The sequence below is a fragment of the Mastigoproctus giganteus genome, chromosome 1, assembly GCF_048544385.1.
Source record: "Mastigoproctus giganteus isolate SK-2022 chromosome 1, ASM4854438v1, whole genome shotgun sequence".
Classification (NCBI taxonomy): domain Eukaryota; kingdom Metazoa; phylum Arthropoda; class Arachnida; order Uropygi; family Thelyphonidae; genus Mastigoproctus; species Mastigoproctus giganteus.
Genome location: NC_143575.1, coordinates 158,647,404 through 158,662,209, shown reverse-complemented (window position 1 = coordinate 158,662,209; position 14,806 = coordinate 158,647,404). Strand labels below are relative to the sequence as shown.

General features: G+C 37.7%; 1 protein-coding gene across 2 annotated transcripts in view; it reads left to right on the top strand.

The window, feature by feature from the left end:
* LOC150091211 (hemocytin-like) overlaps window positions 1-14,806 on the top strand; it is a 1,750,539-nt gene that overhangs the window by 666,287 nt on the left and 1,069,446 nt on the right. For both annotated transcript variants that reach the window (XM_090374755.1, XM_090374750.1), the window contains one exon: window positions 4,793-5,272. In XM_090374755.1, coding sequence (XP_090230881.1) covers window positions 4,793-5,272 — 480 coding nt within the window. The remainder of the gene's footprint in view (window positions 1-4,792; window positions 5,273-14,806) is intronic.

The following is a 14,806-nucleotide window of genomic DNA, read 5'->3' as shown; positions in this document are numbered from 1 at the left end:
TAAATTTCGTACTGTCTTTGTCCTGTCTAATAAAGGAGGTAGCACTCTCATATATTTTCTTCAAAATCATAATATGTGGGGTATCTATGCATTGTCTTTGCAGTGCCCGAAACATTGCCTTATGCTGTATGGAGTCAAATGCCTTTTCTTAATCCACAAATGTGCCAGACATAATGGTGTTTTATAATCATTTGCTTTCTCCATTAGCTGTGATATTATGTGAAGGTGATCCATAGTTGAGAATCCTGTCCTAAAGCCAGCTTGCTCTTTCGGTTGATTCTCATCAAGTATTCTTTCTAATCTGTTAGTAATGACCCTTGTGAACAACTTGTAGATATGGGATAACAAGCTAATTGGTCTGTAATTTCCAATTTCTGATTTATCTTCTTTCTTATGCAGCAAAACTATGATTGCATTATTCCACTGCTTAGGCGTCACACCTTTTGTAATGCACTTTGTGAAGAGCCCTGCCAGTTTTTGTGTTATATCTCTTCCTCCCAATTTTAACAACTCTACAGTAACTTCATCTTCTCCCGGGGCTTTCTGATTCTTCATTTTCTTCAATGCATGTTCTACCTCATCAGGAAGAATATCGGGTATGTCGTATGTGTTGCTACTTTGCAATCCATCTTCCCCACTGCTCTCATCATTCCCTCGCTCCTTGTATAATTCTCTATATTTTATGTCTTCTGCTATTTTAATTATGCCTTATCTGCTGTTTATAAGTACACCATTGCTATTCTTCATTTTCAGTATCATTTGTCTTTCTGTATTACTGCTCGTGGCTGCTGATTTATATCCGTTGTTTTCCCTTAATGCTTGTTCTACTTTTCTTGTGTTAAATCTTCTTATGTCCTCTCTGAGTCTCTTTCTAATGGCTTTGCATCACTCAGTATATTCAATTTTCTACCTGTCAGTGGTTTTCGTGCTTTTCATTTGTCGTCTTCGGTTCATCATGACAAGTGTTTCTTGACTAATTTTTTTTTTCTTCTTTGGATTTCTTTTTCCCTATAGGTTTCTTGGGCTTTATCATTTTCAGAAAGTTGTAATATTCCTCGTCGATATCTTTGTCCTGTGCAGTCTGCAGAAGCTCAAACTTGTTCTTAAGTTCCAGTACATACTGCTTTTCTCCTCTTCTGTTATCTCAAAGACCTTTGTATTATTTACTCGAGTCAGTTTTTTCCTTTCCTTTCCTACATCTATATCAAGTGTACATCTTACTATTCTGTGATTACTTCCAACATTTACCTTATTCAGGACGGTAACATCATTCACAATATAACTTCTGTTAGTGAGGATGAAGATTTCATTAGCAGTTAATCCATTTGGACTCTTCCATGTCCACTTTCTGTTCACCCTTTTCTTGAAAAAAGTGTTCATTACTGACAGTCCTTGTGATTCTGCAAATTCCACAAGTCTTTCACCTCTTTCATTTCTTTCAGCAATTCCAAAATTTCTTATAGTTCCCCTTTCTGCGCTGTTTTGTCTTTTTCCAACCTTAGCATTGAAGTCTCCCACCATATTTCTAATCTTACATAATACAGAATGCAAATGACTAGTGATGCAGTTACACTTTTTAAAAACAGTATAGACATTTGGAAGATTCATTGAAAAGGCATCTGGAGTCAGGAACTCTGTAATTCATCTGTAATACTACTAAATTACACTGACTCGAATCTATAAAACACCTTTATTATGATAATATGAAATGAAATAAAATAAAATACATGCATACTGATCGTATAACTGTATATTAAAATATTAAAAAATAAATAAAAAAAATAAATGTTGTATAACAAGAATAAAATATAATAAAATATACAAAATTAAAAGCGGTAAAAGTTGTTTAGAATCACTAGATCCACTAACAGAGGAGCTTTCAGCAGCAGCTGCCGCTTTCATCAGCTATAGTGGTTGCAGGATGACCGACAATCTATATGTACCACATACATGTCAGCAGGTCTGCGACATTAACTATGGTGTCTGCGCATGGTTCACGTCTTGTGCATTGGAATCAAAAACTGGACGGGTCACTCTAAACCGTTCTTCTCTTCATAGGATAAGGGCTTCAAAGAGTGGATGAATGCAACAGCCCTTATCCCTATTAAGCCTGTAGTGCTCAGACGAACATATTCTTAAACTCTCTAGCCATTTCTGTTTCCAAAAGCCATGTGCCTTATCCACGATCATGACTTCTTTGGCTGTAATGCCATGCCCAGCTTCCCAGGCATGTTCCGCTACAGCTGAACCTCCATAATTTGCTGTCTTAAGGGCTCTATTGTGTCCTCCCAGGCGATCCCATAGTCTGTATTTTGTTTCCCCCACATAACACCCTCCACAATCAGGACACTCAATTTCATATATGATCTCACTAGTGTCCTTTCTGCAATAGGATCTTTGGTTGCGGACACTACTGTGTGCAGCCTCCGACCTGGCAGCTGCACACAGCGTATCTTACACGAACGCTAGATATGGGAAATGGGTTCAGAAATGCCCGGATAATAGGGGATGTATGCGGTGGAAACAGGTCTAAAAGCATCCCTGTGACTGTTGTTCATACCTCTTAAACACCTCTCAATGGTGCTCTGGGGTTAACCGCATGTTACTAGATCCGCTGTAACACATTTAATCTCATCGCCTCTCTTTTCAGACGAGGAGCAGCAGGACCCCACCTTTTCCATTAAGGCCTTATGTTGTTGTTGTTGTTGTTGGGTTTTTAGGAGCATTAGCAACTAAGGCCATATTGCTCCAGGAATATGCGGTGGTCATTCCCTGACCTTTCCGTATCCTCCGTATTTAGTGGTGACGGGCTCGAACTCCGGTCTAATCAAGAAGTGTGTGCTACGCACTGCTGCTCCTTCCCACCTGGCTATGGAGGCGCCTATTAAGGCCTTAACCACACTATTTTTGTGGCAACTGGCCTGAGCTGTTTTGAAGTGTGTGTATTGGTCCCAACACATAGGTTTAGTGTAAATCTTAGTTTTCAGGTGTCGTCCTTCTCTGTATACACAGTCTAGGAATGGAAAGGGCCCCCCCCCCATTCAACATCCGAAGTAAACTGAATATAAGACGAATATATATATGGGGTCATATATGAAATTGAGTGTCCTGATTGTGGGGGGGGGTGTTACGTTGGGGAAATGAAACACAGACTGTGGGATCACCTGGGGGAAAACAATAGAGCCCTTAAGACAGAAAATTATGGAGGTTCAGGTGTAGCGGAACATGCCTGAGAAACTGGGCATGGCATTACAGCTAAAGAAGTCATGATCATGAATAAGGCACATGGCCTTTGGAACCAGAAATGGCTGGAGAGTTTAAGAATATGTTCATCTGAGCACTACAGTCTTAATATCTTAATAGGGATAAGTGCTGTTGCATGTTGCATTCATCCACTCTTTGAAGCCCTTATCCTAAGAAGAGAAGAACGGTTTAGAGTGCCCCGTCCAGTTTCTGGTTCCAATGCACGAGAAGTGAACCGTGCGCAGACACCATAGTTCATATCATAGACCAGTAGTGTAGCTACCCTTTTTTGGGCCCGGAGGCAAAGAACATGTTCGGGGCCCCCTACTTAATTAATGAAAATTGCAAAACAGAGGAGACAGTCAAAGACTCCCTTGCCCCCTAAAGGGCCCGGAGGCAATTGTCTTGCCTGCCTACATGCTAGCTATGCCACTGTCGCAGACCTGCTGAGATGTATGTGATACTTATAGATTGTCGGTCATCCTGCAACCACTATAGCTGATGAAGGTGGCCACTGCTACCGAAAGCTCCTGTGTTAGTGGATCTAGTGATTTTAAACAATTTTTATCACTTTTAATTTTGTATATTTTATTGTATTTTATTCTTGTTATAGAGCATTTATTTTATTTTATTTTGTTTTAATATTTTAATATACAGTTATACGATCAGTACGCATATATTTTATTTTATTTTATATTATCATAATAAAGGCATTTTATAGATTCGAGTCAGTGTTATTTAGTAGCATTACAGATGAATTATTTGGAAGATTTTGAATGGTAGATGTCTATTGGCAAGATGATGACAAGCTGCACATGTTGAAGAGAACAGAGCCATAAACTTCTAACTATTGGTAATTTTAGGGATAACAATGGTAGAAGAAAGATTAGGCAGACAAATTTAGTTCATTTTAGTAATTGAACACTTTTGCAAGCAGTAATTCATTTATTATTCACTAGTAGAATAGACTCAAGTATGCAGCATAAACTTTAACATCACACAGTTACATTGTCATTTTAACTGCCAATGCTGTCATTAAATCTGAACAGATTTAATGATAACACAAGTTTGTGATGGAATTTTCATAGTCTACTCTCATACCCTTTACTTAATTCATTGCTAATTTCAAATATGTGCAAACATCAAACAAGGAGCAGTGTTATTTAGAGTGGACCTCATAATTAGTGTATACCTACTTGCTGAAAGAAGACAACATTAAACATTGTTTTTGCTAAAAGTTGAATTATATAGATATATTATTTACTTATGTGGAAGCAAAATTATAATTTAAAATTTCAAAAAATTTATATTTAATTTTCACAAGGAGATTTCACTATATAGCTGTAGGGAAGTTTTAAGTTGCTATACAAAAATTCAACTTGTGTGTGATGTGTCTTAATTTTTACAATGATTATATGATTACAAATTTTACAGTGATTAAATGATTAAAAATTGTACAGTGATTAAATGATTACAAATTTTACAGTGATTAAATGATTACAAAGATATTTTGCAAAAAAATCTTTTGAAATTTTTATCTCTCATTCAGGTCCTCTTCCAACAAAACCCCTTCTTACTGAATTTCCTATTACTTCTACTACTACTTCAGCAGTTACATCAACAATACCTACAACACTCTCAGTTTCATCAACAACATATACTACTGCACCTCCTATCACCGAGACAGAAACAATAGTGTTTTCTACTACAGCTTCGATTCCTACTCTAACAACTGAATCCAAATGCAGCACTCCAGGTTGGACTTACTGGATGAATGCTTATGCATCAGATGAAAGGGGTGATTATGAAACTTTTAAAGAACTGAGAAAACATTACTCTTTCTGCCCTGAAGATGAAATTGAGATGATTGAATGTCAAGATGCTGCTACGAAGATTAGTTATGAACTTGTTGGTGATATGCATGTCGAGTGTTCCAGACACCTAGGACTGATATGCAGAAATTCAGGACGAGGAGATCAGAGGTGTAAAGATTACGAAGTGAGATTTTATTGTAGATGTAAAGAATCAGGTAAGTATCTGTTTTTTGAAATAATGGAAAACTGCTGACTTAATCACTCATTCTCACTAAAACTCTGCATAGAAATTGCAGAATTATGCAAAATAATAAAGCTTGACAAATTTTTATACCTGTTCTTTGACTATCAGTATATACTATGACCTTTGCTTTTACTTTTACTTGACTTTTACCTTTTTATATACTATGACATTCTTTGACTATCAGTACCTCAGTATGGGCTTTTCTGAAATTCCCATATGAAATTTTAAATAGCTCCTTTTCTTTCCTTATGTTTTTTTATTGTTCTTCTGATTATATGAAAGTTATTTAGCAGTTGGCTCTTTGAAGTGATTTTTTAATTTTGTATATCTGTAAAAATTAGAACTCTCAACATAAAAAATATTTAAATGTTAATTTGTTCTTATTTTTATTTGGTTGTTCAATATTAGAGAAAAATTACAAAAAAAAAAAAAAGAAAGGAATTTGTTTAAAAAAATATTTATAAAATGTTAGACTTCTTGGGTATGCAGTCAAGGAGAGTAGATACATTTTTAGTTGCTCCAGCAAAGGGGATTAACATCAGGTTGCTGGTAGACATATTTTATATTTAAAATTTGTTTAAACATTTTTCACTAGTAGAAAAAATTTATAGTGTGCAGTTTAATTTCTGTAATATTTTACTAATTTAAATTCTCTAATATGTCATAAATTTAAATTCTGTAATATATTGTAAATTTAAATTTTGTAATTCTTTCTTAAGTTCAGATATTATCTAAATAATTGTTGTTATCAGATTCACTTATAGTTACAGAGCCCAAGGAATTGTGACTCAGGTGGAAATGCCTACAGGCATTTCCAGTGTGAGTCATGAGTTTGTCAATTGTAAGCCTATGGTATGTACTCTAGTGTTGGTATAGTAGACAAACTGATGATTCTTTTCTTTGCAACTGATGTAAGGAGTGTACTGATCTCAAATTAGAACTTAATGCATTATAAGAAGAATTGCAGTTACTGAATAAATGGGTGCTTGTCCTAGAAATAAGTGTAACTGGGAGTTCATCAGGGACTCAAGTATGTCATGACTTGCCAAGTGATGCATCCCCAGTTTGGGTCCAAGTAAAGAATAGTCAAATTCATACTGCTCTGGTTGAAGAAGATTTAGTTTTATTGAAAGGCTCTGTTGTCGGGCAAAATTGGCAACGTTTTTTGTAATAAAGCTAGGCAGACCAGAACCAGGGTGTGTTTGCCAGAAGCAACAATTAATAATGTTCCCAACAGATTATCAGGTTTTAAGGAGGGGGGAGGGAGGTAAAGAGAGCATTATTATTCATTTGGAGACTAATGGTATTAAGCAAACACCAATTGGCCATTTGTTGGATAAATACAGGACCATGCTGAAAAAGGGTAGCAAGTTAGGTCAGAATGTGTAGATGTGAGCAATTCTGCTCAGACATGATAGGAGGAATTATATGCTGAAAACTTTATGGATTGGCTTGCACATGTAGGTAGAAGGAATCTTTTTTGTAGAGATGGTATTCATTTGATCAAAGATGGCGCAAGGATTTTTTCCAATATCATTGAGGATACCTTAAAGGTTCAGGAAAACTGCAGGGAGGAAGGGTACTATAGATCTGCATTTATCTGATGATGTGAGTCAAAGTAATTCTTGCACTCACCTCCATCCTTAATTTCCGGGACCACATTTGTGGTTTCGGAAATTGGGGATGATGAGTTCCACTATGTTATGTATAATGTGTTTAAGGAAGATAGAAGGGGTGGTAGTGTCATACTTCTTATCAAAAGCAGCTTGAGTGCAAAATGACCTTTTGCCGAGTCAGAAGTTACTTCTGCCAGGAATCTGTGGTGTGGGTTAGCTGGAAGCAAAGGTATAAAGTGTGTTAGTTGTCTGATGCACCAGGGGTTTCCCCCATCTCCGCAATGCAAAGGTATAATGAGATTGGGAGTAATCTACAGATCAAAAGATTCTGTGAGGTATGACGACAGTCTCTACATGCAGCTGGAATGGGCAAGCAAGTGTAAATGTCTTATTATGGGCAACTTCAATCTGCCCCTAATTGACTGGAATTAGTGGGAGAGGAAACTCATCATGGGGAACAAAATTTTTAAATAAACTAGATATGGTTTTAAATAAACTAGATATTATTTGTTCCAGCATGTTAAAGAAAATACTAGGGGTGAAAATATTCTTGATCTCATCATTACCCATGTATCAGATGACATCAGTGCTTAAAATACAGAAACCATTGGCAGGTAGTGACTGTACAATCATTAGTTTGAAGATGAAGAAAGATGTTGCAATAACTAAAGATAAAGGCACTGGTTTTTGTTTCAGAAGTGGGGACTATGACAGTTTAAGGAGCTATATGGCATCTATTAATTGGATGGATTAGAGAGGGAGGGCAAATGATTACTAGAGGTAATCATTTAATTGGTGGACTGATGCAAGATTTTATGTTTAGCATATGAACTGTCCATAACTGCTGAGGGGCATAGGGGCATTCTCGCTGATTACTACTGAGCAGGCTCTTGTTGAGCTAGTGTTGTATGAAGAGGGATTTTAGCCATGTGTCACTGACGATTGTTTTGAAGCAAGTATCATGTTGGACATACAGATTGAACAGCGATATGTGATTCGTTATTATGTCAGATGGGGCTTAAATGCATTGGAAACAGTTAAAGAGATGAATGAAGCATATGGTAATGAGTATCTTGGTAGGATGGCCATATATGAATAGTACAAACAATTCAGTGAAGGCCATGAGTCTGTTGCAGATGACTCAAGGCTTGTCAGCCTTCCTCCTCAGCAACTCCTGAGCAAATTGCAAAAGCCCAGGAAATCTTGGATGAAGATAGCCGAATTACACTTCATGAATTAGCTGTTAGAATGCCCACTTCATATGGTAGTGCTCACAATATTATGAAAGATCACCTGAAAATGTTGCACATCTGTGCCTGCTGAATTCCACACTCCAGAACAAAAACATCAAAGTGTAGATTTGTTCAAAGAAATGATTAATCAGTTTGAAATATAGGGTTAAAAAATCTTAAATCGAATAGTGACTTGTGATGAAACTTGGATTTTTTGCTATAATCCAGAGACAAAACAACAGTTGAGTGAGTGGAAGCATTCTGATTCACCAAGACTTAAGAAATTTCAAGCTTCTCATTTATTTGGCTGACAAACAAATGATTCTTGTGTTTTTTGACATAAAAGCCATTCTTGTTACACATTTTTTGCCTCAAGAAATAACTATGAATAAGGAAGCATCTTCTGCTGAATTTTTCAGAGTCGAACTTCACCATGCCATTTGTGAGAAACATCAAGAACATTCTGGTGTAAAGTGGTTTCTCCAGTAGGCAATGCCAGGCTCCATATGGCTAATATTGTGTAGCCAGTGATCACTGCCATAAGTGCTTAGGTTCTGCCACATCCCTGTTATTCAATGGAAGCACTTCACAATCTTTCGAAAACTGACTCTTAAGAAGCGTTTAATGCACGGGTACAATGGTGGCGAAAGTGTGTAACATTCCAAGGAGAGTATTTCGAGAAAAAGAAATCCGCAGAAGATTCAAATGATGACAATGACGTGGGGACTATGACAGTTTAAGGAACTATATGGCATCTATTAATTGGATGGATTAGAGAGGGAGGGCAAATACTAGAGGTAATCATTTAATTTGTGGACTGATGCAAGATTTTATGTTTAGCATATGAACTGTCCATAACTGCTGAGGGGCATAGGGGCATTCTCGCTGATTACTACTGAGCAGGCTCTTGTTGAGCTAGTGTTGTGTGAAGAGGGATTTTAGCTACATGTCACTGACGATTGTTTTGAAGCAAGTATCATGTTGGACATACAGACCTTGCACCAGTCTGCAAATTAAATGATCAACCCTTGTACATTTAAACTATGGAATACCTTTCAAGCAAAAATCACAGAAACCATGAATGCATATATACTATTAAGAAAATATTGCAATAGGAGGATGCTTAAATGGATGAATATGGATCTGGCCAATCTAATAAGCAGAAAAAGGTGCATTAGAAAGTTACAGAGAGACGAAAAGTTCTGAACCCTACAACAGCTACAAGTGTAGGTTAGGGTGGTGAAGTCTAAATATGAGAAAGCACTGACTAGGAGAGCAAAGAATAGGAACAAGGAATTTTCATATATGCGAATACATGCTTTACTCAATAAACGAAAAATGAAACGAAAGCGAATAAAAAGAAGAAAAATATGAATTAGATAGAACTTTTCTGTGCTGGTTATGGAAAAGCCTTAGATAACCCAGCTGATGAATTGAATACATACTTTGCAATAGTATTTTCTAATGAAAAACCCTTTGTGCTGAAAAGAGGCTTTGTGAGTGAAGAAGAGTCATATGAAATTAGTGATTTTGAAGTTACTGATCACTGTTTATTAGAAAACCTTTCAAGCATAAAGTCAAGTACGGCTTCTCTCCCATTCTCTCTCTCTCTCTCTCTCTCTTTCTCTCTCTCTCTCTCTCTCTCAGGATAACTCAATTTTTTTTTTTTGGCTGATGCAGTAAAATCTTCCTTGTACAATGTGGCTAATAATTATAATAAGTCACCACCTTGAAAAAATCCCGGATCCACTCCTGGTGAAATTATATTGTTATATAATAAAAATGTAAGATAATATATTATATCATTTATACTTATATTACTTATGTTATATTATTTGTTTCTAATGACTTCTTAATTTTTGTTATTTGGCCAGAAATTATAAACAGTCTAAATATAGGATTATTAATTGAAAATTGTCCTCAACAAGTTCAAATTTTTAATTTTCCTGTTAATGAATCAGGGAGAAAATTTTCAGAAATTAGTTACCAATGAACACTAAAAAATCATGAAAAATATTTTATGCGGTGGTTATTATGTTCTACTCCTAAATATGTTGTATATTGTTTATATTCCAAAGTATATGAGAATGATAAAAGAGGTATTAAATTAGTTTATTTCTGGGCGCCTCCCTAGTCAGGTGGGCAGGAGCAGCAGGGTGTAGCACGTTTCTTGATTAGACCGGGGTTCGAGCCAGGACCACCAAATATGGAGGATGCGGAAGGTCAGGGAATGACCACTGCATATCCCCAGCCCGGATAAAGGGTGAGGGTTGGCGTCAGGAAGGGCATCCAGCCGTAAAAATTTCATGCCAAAACAGTAAAAACGCTGACCTTATACATATAATGGGAAAAAGGCGAGGACAAAAAAATTTTTTTTTTTTTAAATTTTTATTTCTGGATTTAATGATTGGTAACATTTTGTTTTTATCATAATTTTATCTTTGTGAAAATTAATTTATTTTTAATTTATTTATTATTAGAGGTGTGTACAATAATTCTATATAATTACAAACCACTTGCATCGAAGTTCAATCCTGTAATCATCTTCTATCAGCTTAAATTGTTTATCCTCCTTTCCAGTTGCCAAAAAAAAACAAAAAAAAGATAGAATTGAACCAAATATTAGCATTAGCTTTAGTAGAGGCATATAATGGAAGAAAGCAGGCTTATTTAGATCAGCCAAAAAAAAAAAACCCCTTCCCGTTTCACCCACCTATTCACTCTAAAATTTTGTCTTGTTCATGCAGCCTTCAACATTGAAGCTGTCAACTTCCACAATGACAGATAGAAGTTTGTTCCAGCAATCAACCACCCGCTGGCTAAAGGCAAATTTCCACACATCTATTCTATAACCGGCTTTCCTCAATTTGAATTTATGCTCTCTCATGTGCAGAATCTGAGCAAGAGGAAGAAAATCATCAGTATTGAGCTTGCTCAAACCATTCAAGGCCTTATTCACCTAAGGAGACTAGGCACTTTACAGGTACCTAGTCTCCAGATGTTGCAATTTGCAGAACTTCAGCATGATTGAAGTGTATAAGGCCTTGAATGGTTTGAGCAAGCTCAATGCTGATGGGATTCTCCCTCTTGCCCAGATTAATCACCTGAGGGGACATAAATTCAAATTGAGGAAGGACAGTTGTAGAATAGATATGCAGAAATTTGCCTTTAGCTAGTGGGTGGTTGTTTGTTGGAACAAATTTCCATCTGTTGTTGTAGAAGTTGAAAACTTAAATAAATTCAAGGCAGAACTAGACAAACAATTGGAGAGAATGGATGGATGAAATAGGATGTTTTTTTCCCCCTGGCTGATGCTGTATAAGCTTGCTTTCTTGCATCACGTCTCTACTAATGCTAATATCTTTGTAACAGCAACCCTTTGTTCCCCTCACTAATTAGCATTAGCATTAGCATTAGTAGAGGCATTTGATGCAAGAAAGCAAGCTTATGCAGCATCAGCCAAAAAAAAAAAAAAAAAACACCAAAAAACCACTTCCACTTCACCCCTCTGTTCGTTCAAAATACCTGTCCAGCTGAGCCTTAAACTTATTTAGGCTATCAACCTCCACCACAAGGGATGGGAGTCTGTTCCACCAACCAACCACCCGCTGGCTAAAGGCAAATTTTCGCACGTCTATCCTACATCCGTCTTTCCTCGATTTGAATTTATGCCCTCTCAGGTGATTTTTCTGAGCTAGAGGAAGAATCCCATCAGCACTGAGCATGCTTAAACCATTCAAGGCTTTATACAACTCTATCAGATCACCTCGCTGGTGCCTAGTCTCTAGACACTGTAATTTGCAAAACTTAAGCCTTTCTTCGTAAGAGCACTCCTTTGTTCCATTCACTAATCTTGTTGCCCTTCTCTGTACTCGTTCCAGCAGCTCTACATCCTTCTTGAAATGAGGCCTCCAGACCTGTATACAGTACTCTAGGTGTGGCCTGACCATTGCCTTATACAATGGAATAATCACCTCCTTATCCCTGCTGGAAAAATTCCTGTATATCATTGACAATACTCCATGAGCTACTCTTGCCGCCCGTCTGCACTGCTCAGAGAACTTCATATCTGCCTGCACAACCACCCCCAAGTCCCTTTCATTCTCTACCACTGTCAGTATAGTACCACAGAGTTGATATGTTGCTCTGGGGTTGCTGTTTCCCATATGTAGTACTTTACATTTGTCAATGTTAAACTTCATTTGCCACCTCTCAGCCCATCTGCTCAACCTTTCCAGATCCTGTTGCAGCAGCATAGTGTCAGTAGTGTCCTTGACAACCCTGCCAACCTTTGTATCATCTGCAAACTTGGACATTAAGCTTGATATACCATCATCAATATCATTTATAAATACAGAAAACAATAATGGACCCAACACTGAGCCCTGAGGGACTCCACTAATAACATTAGTCCACGATGAGCAGTGTCCATTGATTACCACTCTCTGTCTTCTCCCCCTCAACCACCCCTAACCTTGTTGCCCTTCCCTGTACTCATTCTAGTAGCTCAACATCTTTCCTAAAGTGAGGCCTCCAGACCTGTATGCAGTACTCAATATGTGGCCTGACCATTTCTTTATAAAAAAGGATAATCACTTGCTTATCCCTGCTAGCAAAATTCCTATATATCATTCACAAGACCACTTGAGTTACTCTAGCAGCTTGTCTGCACTGTTCAGAAAACTTCATAACTGACTGAACAGTTACCCCCAGGTCTTTTTCATTCTTCACTATTTATTTAAGTTTTCAACTTCCACTACGACAGATAGAAGTTTGTTCCAACAATCAACCACCCGTTGCATAATGGCAAATATATGCACACCTATTCTACAAATGTCGTTCCTCAATTTGAATTTATGTCCCCTCTGGTGAGTAATCTGAGCAAGAGGAAGAATTCCCATAGCATTGGGCTTCCTGAAACCATTCAAGTCCTTATATACCTCAAGTAGATCACCTCGCAGGTGGCTAGTCTCCAGATGTTGCAATTTGCAGAACTTCAGCATGATTGAAGTGTATAAGGCCTTGAATGGTTTGAGCAAGCTCAATGCTGATGGGATTCTCCCTCTTGCCCAGATTAATCACCTGAGGGGACATAAATTCAAATTGAGGAAGGACAGTTGTAGAATAGATATGCAGAAATTTGCCTTTAGCTAGTGGGTGGTTGTTTGTTGGAACAAATTTCCATCTGTTGTTGTAGAAGTTGAAAACTTAAATAAATTCAAGGCAGAACTAGACAAACAATTGGAGAGAATGGATGGATGAAATAGGATGTTTTTTTCCCCCTGGCTGATGCTGTATAAGCTTGCTTTCTTGCATCACGTCTCTACTAATGCTAATATCTTTGTAACAGCAACCCTTTGTTCCCCTCACTAATTAGCATTAGCATTAGCATTAGTAGAGGCATTTGATGCAAGAAAGCAAGCTTATGCAGCATCAGCCAAAAAAAAAAAAAAAAAACACCAAAAAACCACTTCCACTTCACCCCTCTGTTCGTTCAAAATACCTGTCCAGCTGAGCCTTAAACTTATTTAGGCTATCAACCTCCACCACAAGGATGGGAGTCTGTTCCACCAACCAACCACCCGCTGGCTAAAGGCAAATTTTCGCACGTCTATCCTACATCCGTCTTTCCTCGATTTGAATTTATGCCCTCTCAGGTGATTTTTCTGAGCTAGAGGAAGAATCCCATCAGCACTGAGCATGCTTAAACCATTCAAGGCTTTATACAACTCTATCAGATCACCTCGCTGGTGCCTAGTCTCTAGACACTGTAATTTGCAAAACTTAAGCCTTTCTTCGTAAGAGCACTCCTTTGTTCCATTCACTAATCTTGTTGCCCTTCTCTGTACTCGTTCCAGCAGCTCTACATCCTTCTTGAAATGAGGCCTCCAGACCTGTATACAGTACTCTAGGTGTGGCCTGACCATTGCCTTATACAAGGAATAATCACCTCCTTATCCTGCTGGAAAAATTCCTGTATATCATTGACAATACTCCATGAGCTACTCTTGCCGCCCGTCTGCACTGCTCAGAGAACTTCATATCTGCCTGCACAACCACCCCCAAGTCCCTTTCATTCTCTACCACTGTCAGTATAGTACCACAGAGTTGATATGTTGCTCTGGGGTTGCTGTTTCCCATATGTAGTACTTTACATTTGTCAATGTTAAACTTCATTTGCCACCTCTCAGCCCATCTGCTCAACCTTTCCAGATCCTGTTGCAGCAGCATAGTGTCAGTAGTGTCCTTGACAACCCTGCCAACCTTTGTATCATCTGCAAACTTGGACATTAAGCTTGATATACCATCATCAATATCATTTATAAATACAGAAAACAATAATGGACCCAACACTGAGCCCTGAGGGACTCCACTAATAACATTAGTCCACGATGAGCAGTGTCCATTGATTACCACTCTCTGTCTTCTCCCCTCAACCACCCCTAACCTTGTTGCCCTTCCCTGTACTCATTCTAGTAGCTCAACATCTTTCCTAAAGTGAGGCCTCCAGACCTGTATGCAGTACTCAATATGTGGCTGACCATTTCTTTATAAAAAAGGATAATCACTTGCTTATCCCTGCTAGCAAAATTCCTATATATCATTCACAAGACCACTTGAGTTACTCTAGCAGCTTGTCTGCACTGTTCAGAAAAC